General features: G+C 41.9%; 4 protein-coding genes across 9 annotated transcripts in view; 2 read left to right on the top strand and 2 right to left on the bottom strand.

The window, feature by feature from the left end:
• lrch2 (leucine-rich repeats and calponin homology (CH) domain containing 2) overlaps positions 1-738 on the bottom strand; it is a 37,758-nt gene extending 37,020 nt beyond the window's left edge. For 2 of the 3 annotated variants that reach the window (XM_037119800.1, XM_037119802.1), the window contains exon 1: positions 82-198. The gene's annotated coding sequence lies outside the window, so the exon portion shown is untranslated. Of the gene's footprint in view, positions 1-81; positions 199-711 lie in introns of those variants that run through there. The other variant, XM_037119801.1, reaches the window with a different exon arrangement.
• Positions 172-9,852, top strand: zgc:163098 (uncharacterized protein LOC100037380 homolog). 4 transcript variants are annotated; one of them, XM_037119798.1, is made up of 24 exons: positions 172-326; positions 1,337-1,421; positions 1,516-1,627; positions 2,147-2,253; positions 2,374-2,441; positions 2,521-2,642; positions 2,752-2,816; positions 2,898-3,063; positions 3,161-3,360; positions 4,001-4,044; positions 5,458-5,562; positions 5,667-5,733; positions 6,129-6,298; positions 6,379-6,541; positions 6,636-6,715; positions 6,802-6,889; positions 6,971-7,099; positions 7,227-7,416; positions 7,906-7,986; positions 8,067-8,130; positions 8,252-8,402; positions 8,534-8,644; positions 9,255-9,430; positions 9,525-9,852. In XM_037119798.1, exons 2-24 carry the CDS (start codon positions 1,344-1,346, stop codon positions 9,643-9,645), a joined length of 2,658 nt encoding a protein of 885 aa, XP_036975693.1. In that variant the 5' UTR covers positions 172-326; positions 1,337-1,343; the 3' UTR covers positions 9,646-9,852. The 4 variants fall into 4 exon arrangements, with proteins under 4 accessions (XP_036975693.1, XP_036975692.1, XP_036975688.1 ...); XM_037119797.1 differs by having other exon boundaries at positions 2,144-2,253; positions 7,909-7,986; XM_037119793.1 differs by having other exon boundaries at positions 2,144-2,253.
• Positions 9,853-9,951: 99 nt separating this feature from the next.
• wdr44 (WD repeat domain 44) lies at positions 9,952-19,652 on the bottom strand. Its single transcript, XM_037119792.1, has 20 exons — positions 19,084-19,652; positions 18,076-18,109; positions 16,893-16,976; positions 15,999-16,608; positions 15,481-15,620; positions 15,263-15,358; positions 15,013-15,149; positions 14,570-14,653; positions 14,345-14,451; positions 13,681-13,832; positions 13,458-13,596; positions 13,290-13,351; positions 13,054-13,170; positions 12,815-12,937; positions 12,518-12,709; positions 12,309-12,410; positions 12,099-12,214; positions 11,235-11,362; positions 10,996-11,130; positions 9,952-10,905 (listed from the first exon to the last, which is right to left on the bottom strand). Exons 1-20 carry the CDS (start codon positions 19,158-19,160, stop codon positions 10,817-10,819), a joined length of 2,724 nt encoding a protein of 907 aa, XP_036975687.1. The 5' UTR covers positions 19,161-19,652; the 3' UTR covers positions 9,952-10,816.
• A 2,834-nt stretch (positions 19,653-22,486) lies between these two features.
• Positions 22,487-25,371, top strand: part of klhl13 (kelch-like family member 13) — a 38,870-nt gene continuing 35,985 nt past the window's right edge. Inside the window, exons 1-2 of the mRNA XM_037119804.1 lie at positions 22,487-22,592; positions 25,090-25,163. Coding sequence (XP_036975699.1) covers positions 25,111-25,163 — 53 coding nt within the window. The 5' untranslated portion in view covers positions 22,487-22,592; positions 25,090-25,110. The remainder of the gene's footprint in view (positions 22,593-25,089; positions 25,164-25,371) is intronic.

Here is a 25,371-nt window from a genome sequence, read left to right as displayed (position 1 = left end):
AGGTGTCCACAGCACACATGGGGAAATATCAGCATGTTAAACACTCCATAAAACATAATACATGTCATGAATGTGACTCACTTGAAGTCAAACCACCGTGAGAATGAGTGAATGTTCTTAATTCATGAATATGTAGCAGCGAGCACAGCAGCCGGGCTCATTATTTACAACCACAGCTCACCAAGCTAGCCCACATCCTCACTGCTCAGCTCCAGTCGGGTATCTCGCTCCTTGTTAGCATGTCCTGATAAGCTAATCTTTTCTGTGTCTCTTTTTTTTTTTTGTCGTCGCAGCCACAATGGTGAAGCAATAGCATGACACCCATTGTAAGTGTACAGTTTTGAGCTCAGGTGCGAAGCTGTGTGCATGCTGTGCGTGTTTCAGGAGAGACGGGAATATGTTGGGAGACTGTTGTGTTTAGCTAGCTCGGGGCTGTCCACTGGTACATGGCAACCCCAGGAGCTAGCAGACTGAAAAGCGATTAGAGAGGGATTTGTGCCTCTGGATAGGGGCTGTGGTATAATCGGGATGATGGTTGGCGGATAAAATATCAGCTGTGTTCACAGTTAGCCGTGTGCAGGTGTCAGCCGCAGCTAAGATGTAACATTAGTGTTAGCTAACGTTAGCAAAGTGCAGTGATGGCTTATATTTAGTTCAGGGCCTTTAAAAAAAAAAAAAAAAAACCACACAAACAACTTGAGCTTCAGCTACCTGTGCAGACACCCAGGATACTTCTGTTGAATGGCACTGTTAAGTAGAAACAGCCACATTGTGTAATGTGACACCTGGCTTGGCTGTGGCTCACTTATTTGTGAGTCTCCAGTCCAGTTTACAGTGTACATGAGATAGGAAAAGTGCTGCATTTGAGCTTTGTGTTGTTTTGTTTTTTTAAATGTGAAAAGTTTCACTTTCACAGCTCTTTCTGTTTGCCCCCCACATACACACACACACACACACCCCACATACACATTGCCTGCATGTTGCATCTGACAAATGAGGGGGTGTCATACAACTGTACAAATGAAGTGACTCAACAGACGACAGATTGTATGCTGCTTTTTTTGCCCCTCTGACCCCAGATGACCAGGGAGGTGTCTGACAGGTTATTGTTGTCCGCTGACCCTGAGACTGATGTGCAGTGTGTGAACACAACACAAAGGATGTCAGACCTCTCTTGAGGCAGGGAAACATGTAACAGGATTAGAGTAATCTGAAAGGGGTTTGCTTTAACTACTTATAATGAGTCTGCGGTTAAAGGCGTCGCTGTCATTCTTTGTTATTTCAAACAAAGTTTACAAATTAATTTTTAATTCCGGTTGTGTGTACTAACTTGCAGCTCGAGCATGGCGGACCGTAAGGGAAAACCTGTCACTCCAGTTAAAACACTCAGGAAGAAGGAACTAGATGTGCTCAAGAAAAAGGTAAGGAGAGGAAGGAGCTGTTTGGATTTATAAAACGACACACACACACACATTTTCCTCCAATGAAAATGCATTTTTCTGCGCGACCTTCTAGGAGGAAGAAAAAGCAGCGGAGGTTTTCGAGGAGTTCTTGGCATCGTTTGAGAGCAGCAAGAAAGGCAGAGCCAAGACCTTTGTTCGTGGGGGAATCGTGAACGCAACTAAAGGTCGGCATCCGAGACTCCGCAGCTTTCAGTCTGGAGTTAGGATTTAGTTCTGTTCCTCTTTATCTGCGTGAAAAGATGAACCATGAGTGATCTGTTCCCGTAATGTTCCACTGAATCACCTAGGCATCTTTAGAGAACTGAAAATGATTATTAAAGAATGTCAGATGGACTTGTGAGGGAAGCGGTTCCCCATCTTAGCTTCTGGGGCCTGTTTCTGATGAATGGTTGAACAGTAAGCTTGTCAAATACTTTGCAGTTCTTCAAACTGTTGTTGCATTATAAGACAGCCCCTTAATGTAAACGTCACAGCAGACTGTGGCTGAAAAAGTTCACATCAGTTCTTGAAACCACAGCCAGGCCGCCTGCCTAGTTCCACAGGAAGCTGTTCAGATATCCTGCTGACCGGCAGAACAACAGTGGGGAGAGGAGAGTCCCGTCCTGTTTTTACAGGCCTAAATTACTGTTACCTAATGTTTTGTTGGGAAGTCGGTGTTCAGTGATTGCTATTTTTTGCAGCAGAGGAAGCAGAGGAGGTCAAGAAAAGCAAGCTGTATCAACCTTCTACCAAGTTGTTCTCTGTGGCCCAGCATGTCTCACCAGTGTCATCTGCTGAAAGCAAAAAGTCTGTGAGTTTGTCTTTGATTTGTTTGTTTTTAACGGTATGAATTCAGCATGAACACTGCACTTACATTTCAGTGTTGCTCGGTGGTAATGATAACCACAATGACTTCCTGTTTGATTAACAGACGTTCAAAAGAAGGACAGAAGAGAAGAAGAAGAGTAATCTCGAACTCTTCAAAGAAGAACTTAAGCTGTAAGTCACCTAGCAGATATGCCCGATCTAGCCTATTCCTGTGTGGTGTACGTAACCCTATGTTTTGTGTTTTATGCAGAATACAAGAAGAGCGAGAGGAAAGGCATAAAAGAAAGAAAAATGACCCAGGTGGAGGTGGAGCAGGAGGAGGAGGAGGAGCTGCATATGGAGATCTGGACATACCACTGTCAGGACGATCAAGTAAGATTCAAAAAATAGGTGTTTGATTAATTGGAAAATTGCTTCTTCTGAACCTTCTGCACCTGCACCTTCTGAATCACGTTAACCTCAATCCTGTTGTTCCCGACAGCGTTATATGATGACCTAACTGTGCCAACCACCACTAACCTCTACATTAGCTGCATTAGCCCAAAGGTAAAGGAGCGCGCTGGCTTTGATTGGCTCAGCACAGACTGGACGTACGTTGCTCAATCTTCATTTTCCGTCTTTCTTCAGATGAACGAGGAGATGCTCTGCAAAGAGTTTGGCAAGTACGGGCCCTTGGCCAGCGTGAAGATCATGTGGCCCCGAACAGACGAGGAGCGCTGCAGGACGTCCAACAGAGCCTTTGTGGCTTTCATGACGCGGAAAGACGCAGAAAGGGCCCTGGCTGCACTCGACGGTACAGTTGACAGTTATCTAAGAACCATTCCTCCATCGCTCTTGCTGTGTGGTTGCCGCCACCGACTGTGACTGTGGGCTGATGTTTTGTACCGCAGGTAAAGTTATTATGGGGTTTGAGATGAAGCTGGGCTGGGGCAAACCAGCTCGCATTCCACCTCAGCCTCTCTACACACCGGTGGGGGTGCGGGCCACGCCGCCACCCCCGTCCGGGCTGCCGTTCAACGCTCAGCCGAGGGATCGCTTCCGCAATGACTTCACCAAGCCACTGGGCATGTCCAAAGGAGATCTCGACAAGGTAAAATGGCCTGTGTCCTCTGGGGTGTCTGCATGAGCGTTACTCCTCTGTAACATTGAGTTTGATAAGGAACTGCAGGCTGTCAAATTTAAGTGATAGATAATGGTTCTTACCTGCATTGGGATGGTGGTGCTGGTGTACGAGGACAGTAAATATGTGAAAATTGAGATCCTGTACACTCGTGTGGGAGAAGTAGTGCTTCACTCTTTCTGCCACTTTCTAGAAAACGGCACATATGCTCAAAATTTGACCTTTATGTTAAAATAAAACACAATAACTACAAACTGATTCAGAAGAAATGCACGTCTATAAAGCAAAACTGTAATATAACATCAGTCGTGTTATTGTTATTATGTTTAGTAATTTAACTGATCGCCTTGACCTCGATTCAGGGATATGCCATTGCACAGTTTACATAAGATGATACATTTGCTCTTAATCTTTGAGATAAATTTGATGTTTTATCATTTTAGAATAAATTAGTGCCGATGCACTGTAGTGAAACTGAGTCAACCTACCCACTATTTCGCTGACAGTGAATGCCGTTGTCATCTTCCAAGCTTACATCCTCAGCATTCTTCAGTTTGTCATCTGATCTCTTTTTAATATTGCCGCTTTCTTGTTTTGACTTCACACACAGACTCTGTCCGAAGCCGTAGTCAAAGTGGTTATCCCAACCGAAAGGTAAACGCACTCTTCTCACTATGCCTGAACCAGCTGTTACAACACAAGTGTCAGAGGACAGAGGGCTGTGGTGCTCTGTCCTTGTGTCCGTATACTTGTGATTTTTATGAAGGAAGTGGCAGTTTCAACAACTGTTTTTTCATGCATTTGACACGCAGGTAGGGCGATTTTGGCTCAAAAATGTATCACCATTTGGTCAATTGCAATCATGATCCTGTGAGCTCATGAATTTTCTCCATTTGCACCATTACAACATTTTTTAAAAATCGTAGGGCATAAAAGTTATCTCTTTTTGGTACAAGCGCCTCATCCTCAGTGTTTCTAGCTTTTTTACATTAGTTCAACCAAGGAAGAACTATTTGAAATAATCCATCCAGTCAGCGCAGCCATCTAGTTAGTTACATCACTCTTGGTTTGTTTACATGGCCCACATCCGCTAGTGAATGAGGTTATGTGAAGTTTGGGAACAGAAGAGAGAGGACATTAGATAACATGATCTCTACAATTCACCTAAAAAGATCCTAGAGGCCCACTCTAAAATTATTAGATCGCCCACCCCTCCATAAAGAACGTCGTAAACAACCCAAAACTCTTTGGAGTGTTGCAACACTTGCCATAGTTCGTGGATGTTTTGACGTCTGCAGCTGAGGACTGAGGGTTTTTATTGCAGATATCAAAGGTCCCCATGGGCTCAGATTTGCATACTTTAAATGAAATTAGTACATTTTGTAGGCGCTTGTATTTTATCATTCTAGTTTGCTCAAATGCTGCAGATAATTCATGTTGTTCCCATCAGAATATTGATATGTGTGTTAATCAGCCATTGATTTATTTCAACACCTCCAGCCCAGGGGCTTCTAACAGGTTGGCTGAGACACCGCAGACCGATACAGCTAGGAGGCAGATTTAATTTTCACCAAGTCAGACGGTGCCAGGAGTAAACTAATGTCAGTGCCGTAAATCAGAGGAGTCACTGCTTCAGGTTAGAACAGTGATATCTTACTCGACAGTTTGTAGCTGCCAGCAGAAATTTCGTCACCCTGACACTGGCTTAATACCAACCGTGCATGAAGTTCGTTATTGAGACAAATCTTTGTATAACAAAATGACTGAACTTACACTTTGGATTTGGGCTTTCACTTCTTAAAAACTAAGCCAGTCTTCCTTTCCTCTCTCATGGACACAGTGTCCCAGGTCTATTACAAATTTGCTGACATAGTGTCTGTCCTGCAGTGACTGCGCAGTTTTGTACAGTGGAATGTCCTATAGGCTGTCACCTTGTTACGTTTATACAATTTTTAAAATAGTTAAGCAGTTGACAAGTTGAGTGTAAACAAGAACTGGAGCTCTCTGTGCTTTAAGAGTTTGGACCACACACAGACTCTGCTCTGACACACTCTTCTGCCCCCACAGGAATCTATTATTCCTCATACACAGGATGATAGAGTTTGTGGTGCGTGAAGGCCACGTATTTGAAGCTGTAATAATGGACAAGGAGAAAAACAATCCAGATTATAGGTGAGCTTTTTTTTGTTTGTTTTGCTGCGCACTGGTTGTGTGTCGGTCTTGTAAGTGACCTTGTACTTTGCTTGTTCTCATTTGCTTATTCCTTATTGTCTCAGGTTTCTTTTTGACAACAAAAGCCAAGATCACGTGTACTATCGTTGGAAGCTGTTCTCCATCCTGCAGGTATGTTTACACGACATGGCCTGTTTTTACCGGGAGTTTACCTGGAGTTTACCCATTTTATGGGGAATAAGTGTCGGAGTAGTGATGATTTAAATACTCCTCAGATCTCCAAGCAGTGTCTGGGCATTTTTTCTTTTGCTCCTGATGCATTTTTACCCACTGTGGACTGTTTTCTTTCCTTTTTTTTTTTTTTTTTTATTCAGTCACTTCAATATGCAAGTCAAAGGAAACAGCATAATCATGGCAATAGGCAGGGAAGAAATCCAAACTGTCTTTTGTGCAGTAAAATACAAATTTAATGCCTTTTTATCTTTAAAGTATGTTGGATCCATATATACAACCTTTTGGGCCCAGAAGTCTTACATGTGTTATGTACCTGGTTTCCTTCTCCACAGGGAGAGTCCCCGACAGAGTGGAGGTCAACAGATTTCCGTATGTTCCGGGGAGGCTCCTTATGGAGACCCCCCATCCTAAACAACTACTCTCACAGAGGTGAAGATAAGGCTGAGGTGGAGGAGGACGCCCCCCCTGAGGAGGAGGTGAAGAAAGGGCAGCTCAGATCTGAGTAAGTACACCAGACATGATGAAATGTATGTATGCGAGGTTGAATTGAACGCAGCACTCTGTGATTCATCTGTAAATCAGGCACAGACAGAGACTGGAGACAATCCTTACAGAGCTCACGCCGAGCAGAGAAGATATTGCCAACGCCATGCTGTTCTGTCTGGAGCGAGCGGATGCTGCAGAGGAAGTCGTGGGAAACATCACTGAATCTTTTTCCTTGCTTCAGACGCCTCTTCAGAAGAAGGCCAGTTTGCCTTCTTTAAATGTTTTTTGATAAACAAAGTTGAGCAGAATGTACATGTAAAGTAAAGGTGATGTCTCTGTCTGTCTTCCCACAGATTGCCAGATTGTATCTCGTGTCAGACATCTTGCACAACTCGTGTGCCAAAGTAGCCGGTGCATCATATTATCGTAAATAGTAAGAGACTCTCCCTCAATTTAAGCTCCAGAGCTCCACCTGTTTTTATCTCTTCTCTTCTGACAGTCTGTCTCTGTTCTTCTCAGTTTTGAACCCAAGCTCACACAGATATTTGAAGGCCTTAACGCGGCACACAAAAACATACAAGCCAGGCTGCAGGCTGAGCAGTTTAAGGTAAACAAGCGTTTCATTTGCATCAAAAGAGGACATTTTCCAAAAATAGAGCAACAGAAAGACATTTGAATTTCTCCACAGCAAAAGGTCATGAGTTGTTTTCGAGCATGGGAAGACTGGGCCATCTACCCGGAGCCTTATCTCATCCACCTTCAGAACGTCTTTCTGGGCTACGCCAAAGCTGTGGAGGAGCCGACCGAGACGGCAGAGGTGAGCTGAATATGAACCTGCTCATTATAATGACATTTCAATAAACTGGGCAGCTGTTAGGGTTGCAAAATATTGGAACATGGAGAAGATGATCCAGTAGTCTGGGCACTTTTCTGTTTCGCTGTAGGTAGTGTCATTTGATCTCGACGGTGCGCCGATGGACAGCACACCTATAGACGGGTTACCTTTGGACAGAGCTCCTGAAGATGACCTGGACGGCTGCCCCATGGGCTGGGGGCCCCTGGATGGAGTCTCTGCTGATGACATAGACGGTGTTCCCTTAGGAGTCGCCGTTGATGACATTGACGGAATGCCCTGTGAGTCCTCCACATAAGCACAAGTCTAAAGTTTACGTTTTGTGTTGTTCAGTATCCACCCCATTCTAGTGTCTTCGATCAGTACGTTGAGCCACCCTCTCTTGGGTTGTTGTCAGATGAGTGTGCACTTTGATCAGGAAAAATTGGTGCTCATCCACATGTGCTAGAAGATTTCAGTGCCCAGGAGAAAGGAGAGAAATTCCGGTCAAAGATGGAAAGATGAGATGATTGTTGAGTCTCACTCTGAGCTTGCCTGGTCCAAGCCACAAATATCAAGCGTCAATATTTTGTTGCCTTGGGAAGGAAACTTATCATTCAACTGTTTTTCTTCATAATTGTTTACTCCATCTTTTATTTATTTATTTATTTATTATTCTATATATTTGTATTTATATATAGTTTAGAAGTAATCCACACCATTAAAAAGCAAACACATGCCTTTTACGTGATGACTTGCTGTGACCCAGCTGTCTCTTTTGTTTTCCTCAGTAGATGAGAGCAACGTTCGTCTCTCTGGAGTGCCTTTGTCTAAGTGGGAGACAACAGGTGATGTTGGGACATTTTCTCAAGGTAAGACAGGTCAAGATGTTCTTTCTATCATATCAAACATCCCCTTGTGATCCTGCTCACTTTTCTGCTCTTTCTCTAAGCCAAGACTGAGTCGAAGTGGAACATGGTGGTGCAGCAGGACAGTGAAGATGAAGTGAACGCAAGGTGAGGCCTCTGTGGTTTGTATCAAGACATCAGTCTACTGTTGTGAAAAGCGTATCACAGAAAACACAACCAGTCCAAAGATTTGGAGATTTTATGGTTCTCCTCTCCCTCCTGGCAACAGCGTCAAATCACAGGACGGGGGCGAGGACTCAGAGAGCGACAGTAGCGATGACTCCTGCAGTTCGTCCAAATTTGAAAGTGCGGACTTCCAGAGCTCGCTCAGAAGTTTTCAGATGTCTGAGAGCAAAAGGAAAAGGTTGAGAGAGCTGGAGGCAAGTGCATTTCTTTTTTATGATCAGATTTGCCTCCTTTTGAAGAAATATACCATATTTTATTGAGTAAGAAAAAAAACATAATCTATGATTCATACATATGGAGAAGTGATGGTATTTATCTGACACAGGTAAAGGTTATGAAGATCCAGGATGAACTGGAATCTGGCAAGAGGTCGAGGAAGACTGGAATGAGCCTCCAACAACAAGTGGAGCACTACAGGAACAAACTGCTACAGAAGGTGGGCCACTGCACAGAGACTGCTTTTATGCCATACTGCATGTTTAGATTTAACCTCTGATAGGCAGCGTCTTGTTCATCACAGCACTTAAACGCAGTATTTATTTTGCCCCCCCTGAAACAAAAATGTATCCTTAACTGGAATATTTCTTTAAACACAAACAATGTGGGGCAAAACTTCCAAGAGCATTGTTAGGACATTGAAATTAAACTATGAACTTGGTCAATTCGCAGAATAAAAACAGTATTATTAATGCAAAGAACTCAAAACCAGACACAGCCAAAAGTCGCAGTGTACTTTTGGTCTCACACAGAAAGCTGCAGCTTTAAAATCACTCTGTAGGCGTCAACTTTAAATATATACATATGTGGGTCAGAAATGCAATTCTGTTTTCCCCCACCCTGTTACTGTAGGTGGAACAGTTGAACAGCTGTTGATTTGGTCTGACGTTGACCAAACAGCTCCCCCTAGTGGAGAACATTTAGGCAACTATGAATGAATTTCTATTAATTCTATTAAACAAGCTGGGTTCATGTGGTGTTTGAATCTGAACAGGCATAGACACGGAAGCCTACATCTGATTTAGGGGTGTTTTACCTTGCATCTACAGGAGTTTGAAAAAGATGACAAGAATGAGACACTGACATCAAAATCTAAAGACAAGTCAAAGGATGACAGAAGGGAGAAAGAGAGGAGCAGAAGAAACGATGACGGGGACAGAAGGCGACAGCGGAGTAGAGATCCTGATGACCACACCCGGAAATCGAGAAGCATCTCTCCCTTGAAGCAAGTGCCATGAGATGTTTTCTGAATGTACCAGTGGATTCAATCTTGATTGTCCTCCTTAAAGTTAATCTGTTGTGTTCTGCACATTTAACAGGACAAGGTCTCCGAAGTGGTCCAAACGTTCCCGATCCCCTTCACCAAACCGGAAAGCGGGCAAGTCCAGGTCACGGTCGCCGCATCGCTCCCACAAGAAGGCGAAGAAGAGCAAACATTGACTCTCACCTCTGGACCTTGTCATGCATTGGTCTGCTGGCATGTCCCAACTCCAACTCTCCATGCAAGATTCAGTACCCTTTTGTATAATAAAAGTTTGGACACTGTAACTAATTATATATATTTTTGTTTTAATGTTTGTTTTTAAAATGATAACCACAAATGTTGCCGCAAAGCTCTGACACTAAATAAATCACTGCTGGTGATAAGAGTGTGTGTTTGTGTATGTGTGTGGAGGACATGGTTGGTAGTCAGATAACACAGTTTTTACTGTCACTCTGCTGTTAAGGAAGCGTTATCTTCAAACATTCAAGTTTGTGGGGATTTTTATTGAGGAAATTAATAGAGCATTTGGTTCTGTTTACAAAAGCAGTAAGTACGCAATGTTAAACACTAGATTTACAGTACTAATATTATAATGAAATGTGCTTTCATTGAACAAAAGTTTATCAAAAGTACTTAAGAGCCAGTATTGTTTCTGAAAAAAATAAGATACCCAGCCCTAACCATTAGTAACCGTAGACAGATCTACTGAAATGTTTGACAGACTTTGAGACGAAAGCTTCAGAAGTTGAAATTTTAGAAAAGCGGTCTAGATTCTGTAGGCACAAATAACTCGTAAATAACATTTCAAACCACCTTGCTTTCAGGACAAATGGTAACACCTCTTTACACATGACACATTTAAAATCTGTGACTGACATTAGGACAGTGTCTTGCACTACTAAGAGGAAATTCTTCTGAAATATGGGAGCAAAAGAAAGTAGTAAGGTGCTCATACTGTTACAAATAGCCTTTCTAGCTATACCCATACAGCTGTAAATTTACACGAACAGATGTCAGTTCTGCTCAAACCACACACACTTGGCATTCTGGCTCTTTTTTTCTCTTAATGCCAAACCATTCACAGTTGCTTGGTATTAAAGATAAAAAATAGAAACGTGACAGTAAATAACACCTCGTCTGTTTTTACAGTCCTTCCACCCTTTTCCCTCATCTTCTATTTTAAGGTCCCTGTTCTCCCGAAAAAAAAAAAAGCTACAGACGGCTCTTCGACTCGGAGCGTTAGCCAGTGGGTAGCGTTGGATGGCTCTTGACGGGCTGTCCTTCAGCTGCAGGACTGAACTCCGACAGAAAGGCCTGGATGTGAGGAGATGACAGCCTCTCAAGTGCTCAGTACTTTTTTACATTGATAAAAACCTTGATTGCTCCAGTGAAGTCAGCAGAGAGTAGAACCTCAGTGTGATCTGTCTTAAGGGCTCCTGCAAAAACAAAAATAAACTATTTTACAGTGCTGAAATGACAACCTCAGTGTCATGAAATGTGTTCACGATGAATTCAAACAAACATACCTGAGGGTATCGTTTCAGAGTCTTCCGAGTCCAGGCTCTTGCATTCTGCTTCTGGTTTCTCTGCTCCAGTTTCTTGTGGAACAATAAGGCCGGGGTGGGGTGCAAAGATCGCTGAGGTGACCACCGCATTGTGTGCTGAAAAAAAACAAGTAAACTTCAGTGTAGGTTCAATCAAAGGGGGAGAAATTATTTAGAAAGGTGTTTCTATTAAAATCGCGTGTGCCATTCAACACGCCTACCTTTAATCCCCTCCCAGAAGTCATTGCGGTCCCGTCGTACTGATGTGAATTTGCTAAGGTCATGGTAAGTGCTCCAGATGTACACGTACTTATCCTCTGATCCACTGACTATGAAGGAGTAGTCATGACTGTATGAAGACAATCCCACAGTCAGTTCTTTGTGTTAAAGGGGCAGTGCAACATACAGGGGTGTCTACATGTATCAGACACCAAAAGTTAAAGCTTTCCGAGAACATTTCAAGGTAAATCTTTACCCAAATCTAAGACCTATGTCTGGACGAATCATCTTTTCGAGTGTTGCATGTAGTTATGTAGTAAATAATGTGTAAAGTTCTATAAAGACGTAGACTTTATGTAAGAATATGGCTGTTAGAGCAAGTTTGGTTAATCTACATTTTTGCTAACAGGTAACTGCAGGTATTGAGTAAAGACAGTCACTATGTTCAGTGGTAGGTTTAAAGATTTATCGGAAATATCACAAATCTGGACTTTTACACAAAATGGAAAAAATGACATTAGATAAAATATTTGTCACAATTAAGACCTCATGCATTACATTACATTTAAAGACTACTTAATAACATTTGTGGCCAAATGTTTAGAAAACTGAATGTGAGACACTTTAAGGAGCTGCAGGCACCATGCTTGAAGAAAAAAAAAAGACTGTATGCTTCATGTTAGCTGAGCAGTTAAAGATCAATATGTGAAAGAGCCCTGTCCCAAAAACTTATGAGAAGCAGAGTTTAGAGGCGGTAGCACTACTTTATATGCAGTTCACAGATGGGGATTTGTTACTCAGCTGTAACTAATGCTACTTTAAATGCTCAGGTCTTACATGACTACATGAAAGGGAAACACCCTCACCTGAAGCTCGCCTTGATCTGACTGCTGCTGTTGACATAACCTTTGTATTTCATGGATAGAGACAAGTCCCTCAGGTCATAAAGGCGAATGCGGGAATCATTTGAGGTCACCAGAATCTGTTGAGGAAAGACAGCATTACTTATTTAACAAGCCTGACCACCTCATTATTGTACATCAACCGTACAGTGAGTGTATTTGTATTGGAGATACCTTATTCTCTCCAGGTAAAGGTTCAATGCCGGTGATTTTGCGTCCAACTTTGTTTCTGCCTCTGGTGGACCTCACGTGAATCTGAGTGTGGTATTTCAGACGCTAACAAATGTACAAACAAAAAAGACATTTGGTTAAACCAGGTTTTCATGAATTTGTCCTGACAAATATCAATAATAAAGAAAAAAAGAAGTGGCTCAGCTGGCTACCTCTGTGTCATAGAAGATGCATCGTCCATCATAGGTGCCGATGACAGCGTACTTCCCATTTTGGCAGAAGTTAGCTGCAGTGATGAGGCGTGTTTGGCCGTCCACCTCGTTCCACAGCGCCACCTTCTTGTCCGGAATGTTCCAGAGCCGTAGCTTTCCATCCAGAGAGCCGCTTAAAAAGTATCTGTCATCCTAGGAACACGAAGCAAGTGCTGCTATAAATACAGTCAATGCGAGCCAAAATGAATAGATGTCTGATTTGTGCTGAGGGAACTAGCACAAGGTGACTCTACTTACTCTGGGATGGAACGCAATGGCTGTGACGAAGTCAATGTGCTGAAAGCAGCAGAGACACTCTCTCCTGGATATGTGCCATAATCGGACTGTTTTATCCATGGAGGAGGAGAGCAGGAAAAAGTTCTATATTGACAGAAAAAGAGAAAAAGTAAGAGGGGATATAAAGCCAGTGATAACAGTGTCTAAAACGTGTGCAGAGGAGGGTAAATTAATTAAAAAAAAAGGCAGTGGGACATCACCTTTGACCATGATAAGTCCAACAGATCAGCCGTATGACCTTTATACTTGCAGAATGGGACTTGACGAAAAGGGGCATTTCTATCTTCTGTCTCTGGGTCTTCGGGAATACAACTTGCCTAGGATGAGAGTGTGATCTGTTAAGAAAACATGGAGTCTCCAGACTGTAAAATATACAAAAATACAGTACTCTTATAATATTATCTGGAAACACAAATGTGTTATTAAGTTCACTCACCCCGGGATCATCGGATTTTGAAGAGCATAAACTTTCCTGAGAAGGAGAAGGTGAAACTCGACCTGGAGAAGCCAAAACAAACAGAATCACACTGCAGCCACAGCTGAGCACCTAAATCAAAAACTCAATCATCACACAATCAAAAATCCGACACACTGATCAGGTTACCTTCAGTGTTGTACTTTAATCTCATGTTATTGAAGTAGTCGAAGGCAGTCTTTAAGACCCAGATGCGGACCACATTATCTTGGCCAGCAGTTGCCAGCAGCCTCCCGCAGTGAGAGAACTTCATCGTCCAAACGGCGCCCTGAGGAGAAGACAAAGATGCTTTAATACAAGCATTCGCCGGTTTGCTCAAAAATTCACAACACACACAAAGAACCTCTCTTACCATGTGCTCTCCACTCAGGTCCTGCACCACCTTAATCTGATCAAAGTCAAAGGGGCCCTTGAAGCTGTGTGCTGCCTTGAACTTAGCCTGCCTCGTGTAAGGCATGCCCTCATCGTCGCTCGATGACGGATCTTCCTGATCTGTATGGAACACTGCAAGGAACAAAAAGCATAACTTCAATTATCAAAACATTTGCAGCGGGAGCACTCGTATTTCACAAGCATGTCCTGCTAGCACTTCTAAAGCCTTCAAAATGAATCCAGACCTTTTCAGCAGTGCAACAGTTCTATTAATATCCACATAACAAATACATGAAGATAAATGGAGACCAAAAGTTCACTAATCAAATCTTCATAATTGGTATCGCAAAGTTTGCTGAGGTTATTGATCTGTGGGTTTTGATGACTCAGCAGGACCTGTACTCAGCTGCTTCTATTTATGGTTATGACAGCGAGAAGCTAGAATTAAGTCCTGTAATATCCTCAGCGCCCGCATCCCTTTACAAAGAGCAATCTCCTTCCTGCACTTATCTGCGCCCGTCATCTTGCTGTACTTTCACTAATCAAAAGAAATGAGTCACCCTATCAGGAAAATTACCTTGACTGTATACGATATAAAAACAACAGTGTAGTGCAACAGTTAATAGAGTGCAATGTTCTTTTACCTTCATCGCGCACACTTTTCACTTTGTTGACTGCCTTCTCTCCATACTCCTCAGCGAGATGCTTGGCTTTCTTCACAGACTTGCCGAGGAATTTCTTAAACTGGGTTCTGATGAGGAATGAAGGGACAGGAAATAATAATATTCTATATATTACAGATATCGTGTGGTTAAAACAAGAAAAAAAATCAATTCCATTAACAGGCTTTGGACGTCATGGATCCTTACGTTTTTTGTTTCAGTTTTCCACCGTCAGTGTCTGTCAGTGGAGGCTGAGACTTGTCATCATCATCTGACTGTGCTGCGTCATTCCTGAGTGGGATAAAAATAAAACAGATCAACTTCCATAAATCTGTTTAAAAAAGGGAAAAAAACAAAAAACAAGATTAGGCCCTAAAAAAAATCATCGCAGTGGGAAAATGTTATGAAGAGAAGAAAACTTGCTTACGGCAACAAGTATATTCCCTCGGATGGTCAAGCATGTATGTGTGAGTCTATTCATTACATCGTGGGCTTTTTGTTTGCACACTATATTGCAATACACAACAAAGCACCACTTCTATTCAATGTTGGCAACAATGCCTTCAGACCATGTTGAGTTTCTCACAGAACTGTTCATATACAGGAGAGAGTTGAGAGCAGCTAATACAGAGAAATCATTTTCTGCTTACGTGATGTACTCCTTGGTCCTCCTCATTATGTGCAGAGTGAGGGGGTTAATCCCTGCAGGAAGTTTCTCCTCTGCCTGGATTAGAGGGATCTCTTCCCCGGTGTCCAGATTCTTGATCATCACACTGGCCAGGATTTCCTTTTGTAAAATAACAGAACAGTAGGTGGAAGTTGGTGGGATGATCCATGAGGTTGGGTAATGTTTTAGATTCAAGCTGAATAAATGTAAAAATAAACAGAGCGGACTCTTACTTCGTCTGTCAGTTCTCTACCAGAGTTAGAGCGCGGACGCTGAGGGCCTGGAGTTTGTCCTCCGCTCTCAGACGAGGCCTGTTCATCCTCATTTTCCTGAAAAAACACAGCAAGCCATGGTGCAATAGATAAGCAAACTGCTACATGATATTCAGTTTCATTCTTGTTCAGCTCTATTGGAGCATTAAAGGGAACGTTTGGTCTGCAGCCTCACTCACCTGTGCCGTCACCACTTTGTCCCCACTTGTGGCGCTGGCAAGATCCAGGGAATGCTGCAGCTCTTTGGTTAGACTCCTCACTGTGCTGCTAGGGGACACCAGGCCGGAGGGCTCCAGTGCATCGCCACTGACCGCAGACACTGGACAATCACAGAACAGTTCATCTGAAAAACGGGTCAGCTTATTCAGTCTGCTTTGCATATGTATATTTGCCAGTGTAGTTGCTACATCCTCAAATATAACGGAGGGATTGCTATGCACTGTTGTTCCATTCTCTGAAACACACATTTGTGGGAATACCTGTTCATACTGGTAGCATTAGGCACAATTTTCTTCCTATCCACCAGTTTATTGTGAAAACAGCTATAAAACAGCTGTTGTCTACTATACTATGAGAGATGAAAAACCGATTGCTCCTGAGGCTGTATATAATCCGGTGATTTTTTAAAGAGTTGAGTTAAACATTTCAAAAGATAACATAACAACTTCTGCCATTAACTGTGCATTGTTTTCCCAACCTTCAAGTCCACTCAGCCTCAGACACTCCTGCGACTTCCTGGAAGGCAGACTCTGCCAAGAGGGTGGAGGCGGTCTTGGTGGAGGACCTCCACTGGGCGGGGGTGGGCGTGAGGGAGGAGGCTTCTTGGTGCTGGCTACAATGTCTGGTTCCACTGTGAACTGACGTGGGGGTTTTGAAGGCCCAGAGGAGTCCGAATCAGCCTGACTGTCTGTGAGTGGGATCTGATCTAAGATGTCTGCAGGCCTTTGCTCCTGACCCTCTTCTGCAACTGCAACAGCCCCACCCGGCTGACTCTGTCCTACAGTGCTTGTGATGTCTGGGGGCTGAACACCTTCTTGCGGCCCAATTGATGGGCCTGGAGATTCTGTGGGTTCAGGGGCAGGTATGGAACACGCTCTGTTTGTTGCGGCACTTTCCTCTGGCCTCTCAGCAAGCTGAGGTTCGAGGGCTGATGCTGCTGACTCCGCACGAACTTCCTGAGCATTATTTTCTTCCTGTGGCTCCGGGTCTGCTCTAACATCGACATGTAGCTGATCTAACAGCTGGGCCACCTCACCAACATCGGCGGCACTTCCCTTCTGACTCTCCTCGATGATGCTATCAATGATCTAAGAGGAAGAGAAAATAACAGTTCATTTAGCGATACAACAGCTATGACGGCAGTTCCTGGCAATAGGTAACACAAAACAAACACTCACAGCTAGTGCAACACCTACATAAAAAAATGCATAGCAAAGGAAATGATGTCATTTCTAGCACAGATCATCGGTTTTACATCTATGAGATCCACACTGATTATACATTTGTTCTACAAAACATAAACCTGAGAATATGGTGAAACAGAGCCATCTTGTATGAGACACATTGTGTGTTATAACAGAAGAATCCATACCAGTAGGGAATCATCTTGTTGAGTCTCTGATGCAGCCACTCCACAGCTCACATCTTGTGCAGCGTTTACTGACCTCTGCGAAAGCTGTTCAGAAAAAAATAAATACTATGATTTTCTTCCTCCAAGGAAATATCAAGAGCTGTGCCAGTTTTAATCTACAAAGTACATTCAAACACAGGAAGCCTATCTGAATCATGAAACACATGATTAATGAGCACATTTGTCTCATCCAGCCCTTTCTAATTGGATCAGATTTCATCAGACTGCTTGCCATGAGGATGAACACTAAGACTGACTCTAAGGTCAATTCCAGGTCTTGCAAGTAGAATATATCCAGGCATGAAACCATGCTCCATAAGGCAAGTGCTAGAAATGACATGCTCCATAAGGCAATTGCCTTATGGAGCATGGTTTCCTTTTGCAGCAAATGTTTTACATGAACTTTTTTGATTTAAGCTACAGGGCTAGTGCTGGACTGTGAGCAAGGTTCAATCCTGGATCCATTCCAATGTTTTATTTTTAACCTCTCGTGAGCAGCACGAATAATTTAAATTTCAGTTGTAACCGTCTGTGTGGGATGAACAGGCAGAGCCAGGCCAGATGATTCATTTCCATTTAATTTACATTTTCCTAACTGTCAGTAAGGAGGCACCAGATAAACACTGGAAGACACAGGCATTGTGGCAAAGGGTTGAATAGTTGAAGTCAATGACTCTTTACTAAACAGGCTGTGTTAATGTTTTCACACACAGCACTAATACCTTACCTTGAAGTCACTTGAGATAGGTGCAACTTCAAGGAGCGCAACTATAAACACTGCAGTCACCTCTAGATAGTCAGGCACTTAATGTTAGAACAGTCTATTGCTGTGGTAGGGCTCAGTTCCTGGTATCTGGTACGAAACTCTCTTTTTAGCTATGAAAGTACTGAACAAACAGAAACTGTTTGCTTAACAACTGCTGCAATCAGATGCAATCCATGTGAGGAGAAACAACAAGTGACATACTCTTTCAAAAGATTCAACGAAGAACTCACAAGAATAACAATACAATAAAAATGTGGCTGAACCATAACCCTTTCAGCTACCTCTATTTTATTTCCAAACCTTTGTCACATTAAAGCTATGTCACGACTCAGCAGATACTGCCTTGTTTCAACACTGGCAGGGTTTAGACAAACATACCTTGGGTGAAGGAATGACAAACTTTGCAGGTGACCTAAAAAAAACAGGAAGGGATACAGTTCAAAAGTGCAAGGACAGTCAACGTCTAAAATGCAATATCAAACAACACATTCCTTTTAAAAATCTGAAACCAAATGTGCTGTCACCCTACACCCTTCCCTTCAGCAAGTACAAGTGTGCGAATCAAAACTAATTTTCAGACCTCTTATATCATTAAACAAATCTTTCTTTCAAATGCTTGAGACTTAAAGCAAGACATAGAAATGGGTGATCATTGAATCAGTGGTGTCCTATGGTAAACGCTGTTTAGTAAAAGGAAGTTGATCAATTTGGTGACTAGTGCACTCCATTCATTCACATGACTGGCTCCTCACTTTATATTTACTGTGAAAAATTCTCCACCAGCAACTTGCCATTCTATGAGATGGACATAGATGGCAAGAGGCAGTATATGTGGTGCCCTGCTGTAAATCTACTTAAAACTGACATAAAGCAGTACCATTTCCTGGCATTTATTTAAAAACACATCCATATTTTCTACTCAATCCTGACTTTAGTTGTTGTGCCCAACAGCCAAACCACCCATGTTCCCATAATGACAGCTAATAATTGTCTTTTAGGTGTTAGAACTGTGTATTTGCATTCAAGCTGTCATTTTGATCTTAGGAATAACATCATGTGACTTGGGTGTTGGGGTTGACTCTCCCAGCATCAACCAGCTGGTGCAGAGTAATACTGTGTGACACTCTACATCACTTTTTTCCCCCTTTTTCTTTCTTTTTTTTTTTTTTTTACACAGCATAGTAAGTGCAAAATCTGCAACCGCCTCGACCCTCTGAAGCAGCTCGGTTAACGTGTACAAGAAGCAGCTTTCTGTTCATCTAACGTTAGCAGCCATTTGTAAGTTAGCTAGATGCATATAACTTGTGAACCATGAGACAAAACAAGCATAAAAGCGTGTTATCAGTCACTCGTGTGTACTGTTAGCATCAAAACGTGTTTCCTTACACTTTTGGAGATGGCGTGAAATTAACGTCCTCGGGAGCATCAAAGAATTCCTCGGTGTCACTTGTATCTGACGCCATGCTAACGCGAATTTAGCCCGCTAGCTCGTCAAAGTTCGTCGCCAGGCAGCTGTCTAAAAGCCTAACCTGCGAGTGGAGGCGTTACGCGCATGTGCCCGACCCTCTCCCTCCGCTGCTTTCTCCAGATTTATCTTTTAATGTAAAGCACTTGGCCCAGGTGTCGTCCAACAACCACTTTCCTGCCCAGCGTCACGTCATAACGTTACAGTACGCTAGCCCAAATGCTAGGCTAACAAATGTAATCTGGTCCTACGATTGACCAACGCCTAGTGCTAACTAGCTTTTCTGCACTGTTTTAAATCTCTCCCGTAAACGGTGCAGTACCTAACAGGAGAGCAGACATCGAAAGGCGCGTTTTTATAACAACAGCGTACACTTGGACAACTGTCAAGCTAACGGGGCCAGTGAACCGCGTCATAAACAAACCAGTAACACAAAAAATACATCTAAACGAGGTGAGTCAAAGGGCGGGGCTCAGACAGCCGCTCTTCTTCGAATTCACTGTTATGACAGTTGAGGGCGACGGTGGTATGTACTGCCCCCTACTGGACAGATTGAAGAACAGCATTTAAGTCAGAAACCAAGGGCTGGGGCTGTCAAATGATGGGATGCTGAGTGGGGGGTATTACCAGGGACATCACCAGCCAAGGACAGTAGGTATTTGATAGTGTATGACATCCAATAACAATGTGTGAGCAATATTTTTTTATTCTAACACGAACACATGACTTAAATGAACACTTTGATAAGAACGTCTTACATTTAGTAGGGCCTCCTACAACTGTGGTGAAGATATATAGGCTACTGACCAGGGTAGTTAAAAAAGATAAACAAGAGTTTACCAATATAAGCTCAGTGCTCCCTGGTGGACAAAATATGATATACAGTATATATAATATATGCCATATTAGATAAGATAAGAAAAGATAAGATGTACCTTTATTGATCCCCACATGGGGGAATTTCAATTGGACACAGCAGCATAAGGGCACAAACAGTGTGCAAACAAAAACAAACCAAAAATAACTATCAGATATCAACACTGCTTCTAAACATATGCCGACCTATCTATCTATCTATCTATCTATCTATCTATCTATCTATCTATCTATCTATCTATCTATCTGTCTATCTGTCTGTCTCCTTTATCATTGCTTCATTAGTCCACTCTTCCTCCTTATACCTCAGAATCCTGCTAGACTTTCTGCTGACTGGGCCCCACCTGATGTAAACCAGTTCAAACTCTGCTTATCTCCCTGCCACTCTTCAATTCTCCATGTTACATTGAAGCACTTTTTCAGATCTTTCACATTTAGCCCGTGCTCGCTAAAAAGACATGCATATTTAATTCTACAATCCTTATTTGGTCTGTCTGTGCCCGTTGTGGTCTTGTGAACTGACAATCACGTAAGAGCCACCCACAATATATATAAAAAAAAGGTGTTAACAATTGAAAATGATGCAGATATAACTGATTTGGAAATGTCATTATAATGTTCTTTTTATCCGTTGGATTCTTGTCTTGCTTGTGCCTGCGCCACTCACAAGGTGAGAATTGTCTGGTAAAACATGCACATAAATTTACAGCTGCAGGTCTGATTCATTCACACACGATGAAGACAGGCACTGTAAAAACAGCCAACAGGTCAGGGAAATTACCATTGAATTTGATCTGTTCCAAGGCCCTTTGTTCCGGATCAATGCATCAGTTGATTAATAATGCGCTTGCAATTTCACAGATTATTTGAGAGGACAAAGATGTGGAGGTGGTAGAAGACTGATTATCAACACAGCCTCAATGCGTCTTAATGAGTGCATACATTATTTTGATTCGGCCGTGTTGTAATTACAGATTGTAGTTGCATTTATGCTATCAAGCATGGATCAGAATCTTAAACATTCTATTGTCCTCAAACCTGTTAAATGTTGCTCACTAAACCTAAAACTCACATTGTGTTTGGCATCATAGAGGCCTGATCTATCTTTCCCATCTAAAAAAAATAATACAACTATGCTGAGATTTAATGGATGTCAATGGTCTGGCGGTCAAGGATCTTAAAGCTTCACAACAACATTCATTAAACAGTCTTACCTGATTCAGTTGTTATTATTAGTGCATCATGTAATGCGTAATGACAGTAATGTGTTGGTTGTTTATGCTGGAAGTGAAAAGAAAAGGAATTCATCATTTTCAAGACTTAATTCAAACAAGTTAGAGATCATGCAAAACAATGAATAAATACAACAAATAAACAGGTGACAAGCAGAGTTCTGCACAGGTGTCCCAGTTTATATGATTTTTTCCCCTCCATTTTATCTGTTCATGCTTTTGACTTGAAGTACCAGCCCTTTATCTTTATGAGTGTGATTCTGATAAGGTTGCTTGTGTGTCCAAGTTACAAGCCTGGTCAATAAACTGTACAAACAAAAGTAGTTTGGTTCTAGGTGGTGTTTATCAGGGGAAAAAAAGCACCCGTAATGTTCTACTTTTTATGCTGACCTGCTCATGTGCAATCCTTTGAGCTTGAGGATCTTCTACTTGACCTGTCGCCATCCCACGTCCACGGCCTCTGCCTCCACGGGTTGCCCTCCCGTTGTCCTCTCTGACGTGATGATGTGCTTCGAACCCCCAGATCCCAAAATGATTTCAAAAAACGTTATATACATTTTCATTTTTGTTTGTTTGTTTCTCTTTTCCCACAGTTTAAAACAAGTCCCCATCTACTCCAATTGTTTGAGTGAATGCTCTCATGCTGGTTTGCCATAAAACTAAATGCTTTGTGGACTATGAAACTTATTTGACTTTCCATCCTAATGAGGTTGATTAGATAATGACTTTTTCATTATCATTATTTGGGGGTGAACTTATCCTTTAATTTAAGCTGACTGCAACATAGCCAGCAATCAGATACCCCACACCTGTAATAGCTAAATGTTCAAACAAAGATAGTACATCAATACCTCAACCAGAAATTTCCACTTCAGTCCTCTTAATATTCAACCCATAAATCCATACTTATTTTATTGTTAAAACAATAACGAATGCAATCCATGAGCAACCCCAAGTGAGGATTTCTCAAAGCCATTTCTAAGATGAGCCCTCTGAAGTTCTAACTTGAAGCAGGATGCCCATCGTTTTCCTAAAACTGTCAATAATTCATGATTTTAAAGCAAACATATATAGACTACAGACTACTAAAGCTCCTGAAGACTGCTCCTCTTCACAACCACTTTATTTAGTAACGGAAGTTTTGAGCCAATGAGAGGAGATTGCCATACCTCTCCTCCAATGGGAAGTGTGGATGTTCCTGCTCTCCTAGTAAGCGACGACTGGATTGGATAAAACCACGAAGGAGGCTCCAGAGGTATAAGTGGATTTGAGGGCTTGGAAGGAAAACAAGGACGTTAGTTAGCGTTACCTCGTCGTTGAAGGTAAGAAATCTGCTTTTTAAAAGTTTACAGAGTGTATTTAATATACATATGGTGATTGGAATATAGTATATTGTATATTAAGCTCAACAAATAGCAGGTTGACAGTTAGTCATAGTCATTTGTTGGTGGTGGCAAACCTACCGACCAACCAGACTAACTAATAACTAACCCAACTAACTCATGTTAAGACCCCCGTGGTTTACGCTGTCGGTAGTTAAGCTAACAAAGCGAACAGCCGACAGTCAGCAGTAACCATTTACACAGCCATACAGTCGACTGTCCTTAACTAATGTTATTCCAAGCTAGCCAGTGTCAACGTTAAAGGGTTATCGTTAGCCTGGCTAGTTAGCCCTAGCCTGTTCCCCACTGCGATGTAAGGACTATGCTCAAGGCAACATGGCCAGAAAATCAGAGGAGCCCCGATGTGACAGCGTTGCCTGTTGTGACACTATCACTGTTTGGTCCGGGTTAGCAGTAACATTTTGAATTGTGATAGCTTCGAGCCTTTGCTAGCAAGCGAGACAGCTACGTTACCTCGCCGTGGAGTTAGCTGTTAGTTTTCCCCCCACATGGATCACACTCAGCTTTAAAAGGACAAACCTCTCCGACTTCGTGCCTGTCTCAGAGATCAGCCTGTAGCACTTTAGAGGGAAACGGTCAACTCCAACAGCTTTGTGTGACTTTGACGTGTTGAATGATCAGAAACCAAGCAGTAACGCTAACTACCAAGGAAACTTTACTGTATCCAAATGATCGTGTGTGTGTGTGTGTGTGTGTTTGTACAGTTGCTATTCTTACATGTAATCGAGATCAGTGTCACTGCATCCTTTTTTATTTTGAACATTATGTTGGCTGAACTTCAATAGAAGTGGAAGTTTGTTCTGTCAAGTCACACACGGAAGGTATTTTTAGCTTTAATTAGCCTAGTTCTGTGTAAAGCAACAGGTTAGAACTCTGATGCAGCTGTCACGTTTCAGCAGTGGAAGAAACGCCCATAAACCTTGTTGTCAACCTCTGTAGGAAGTTTTACATCCACATTGAACTGAGATTATCCTAACTCTGCTATTAAGTCTGTAAATATGTGAAAAGTCTTGAATTAGACTAGACATGCACGTTTGCTTTCAGAATAAACTGTAAAGCTAAGTTTTGTTTATTGAAATGTGTATTATTAGGCTTCTTAGGACATGTATTTCATTGTCCATTTGAATGCAGAAAATATTCATTTAAGTGCAACCAGTAATACATTTGAACTATCACTGTATGAGAAAAGGTGAAAACAGATATTGAAATATAATTTGTGATAACACTGATTTTCTTTTACACTTAAAAATTAAGATAATGACAACTGGATAGTTGTTGGGGTCTGTACCTAAAGATCAGGTGTTCTTTCATCTGGTGAGCAAGATTTGTAGGCCATGAAATCTGAGCAGAACTACAGCAGTGTGCTGCATTTTGGCTTTGTCGAGGAAAAAAAACACCAGCTTGTGCGATTTAGATGATACACTTGCCGATATTGTAATACTGCGATTAATTGAGCATCCTTAGATTTAACTTAACATAATAGAAATGATTTTGTACAGGAGGAAAGGTGCAGATAAATGTTTATATTCATTTAAACCACGTTACACTCAAACAGTAATTGTGATCACTGCAATTGTTTAAAACATAAAATTACTCATAAGGATGTTTACAGTGCTGGACTCCAATAAATCAACCCCAACAATATTTTGGTTATTATCAAAATCATCAATTGTGATCATAGTTTAAACATTGTTTCAACTACAAAATAAAGAGCTTGCTCTAAGATATGGAGATAAGTATTCATTTGATAATGTTTAAATGTACTCTACTCTCCAGAGAAGGGGAGTGTGCTGAGTATTGACAGAATTTTAGAAAACTTCTTTTGGAAAACTTTCTGAGCCCAGTGTTTTCGGCTATTCTACAATTCTTTGGATTTCTCGTTTTAACTACACTGCAGACTGAAACATAGGTTGACTCACATGAACATGTCCAGCATGATTTTGTCAGCATTGTAAAGCCATTTTTATATCTGTACTTTTTGATTTAACCTGCTGAATATCAGGCGCACCTGATGACCAAATTAATAATCAGTTTCACTTCACAGATAATTGAATGGCTATGTGACCAAATAGTCACCCTGGAGCCCTGGTGTGTAACTTGTAACTGGAAGGCAGTCTTACCTCTGCTCTACAGTATAAAAATTACTTTGTTTTCTTTTTCTTTTTTTCTGCCAGAAAAGTAATTGCTGTATGACTAATTGAATCTACATTAAAAAAGAGTTAGTTGCAATACTCGGATATGAATTTGTCACCAGCAGGCAGTGGATTGTATTTAGAATAGTACACATTGTATTGTGTAGTTCTGTTAGAAATGCTGATGTAAAACTGACTTTCAGTTGCTTTCTTGGCTGATGTTGAATGTTTGTTTTTGGTGGAAAGACTTCACACAAATGTTGAAAGTATTGTTTCTGCTTTAGAGGTGTGGTTTTGGCGAGGGTATGGAGCACCCTGTACACAGAGGGGAGACGATGCCCATTGGACTGCATGACAGGTAATACACAATGCCTTCCATTCCATTATTTCATTAGCTGCCCAGAACATTTGTTTTGACTGACTTTAATTAAACACATGAATTCCTTAGCTCATGATCCTTGCCAGAAAAAAGAGATGATCAGGAGCTGTTTTCTTGAACATTCAGTGTTTCTATTCACTGCTTTGCAACTAGAGTCTAACAAAAGTGTCACACAAAGATATTAAAG

Source organism: Acanthopagrus latus, chromosome 13, assembly GCF_904848185.1.
Source record: "Acanthopagrus latus isolate v.2019 chromosome 13, fAcaLat1.1, whole genome shotgun sequence".
Taxonomy (NCBI): Eukaryota; Metazoa; Chordata; class Actinopteri; order Spariformes; family Sparidae; genus Acanthopagrus; species Acanthopagrus latus.
Note: the sequence above shows the minus strand (reverse complement) of the source record. Positions and strands in the feature narration are given on the sequence as shown.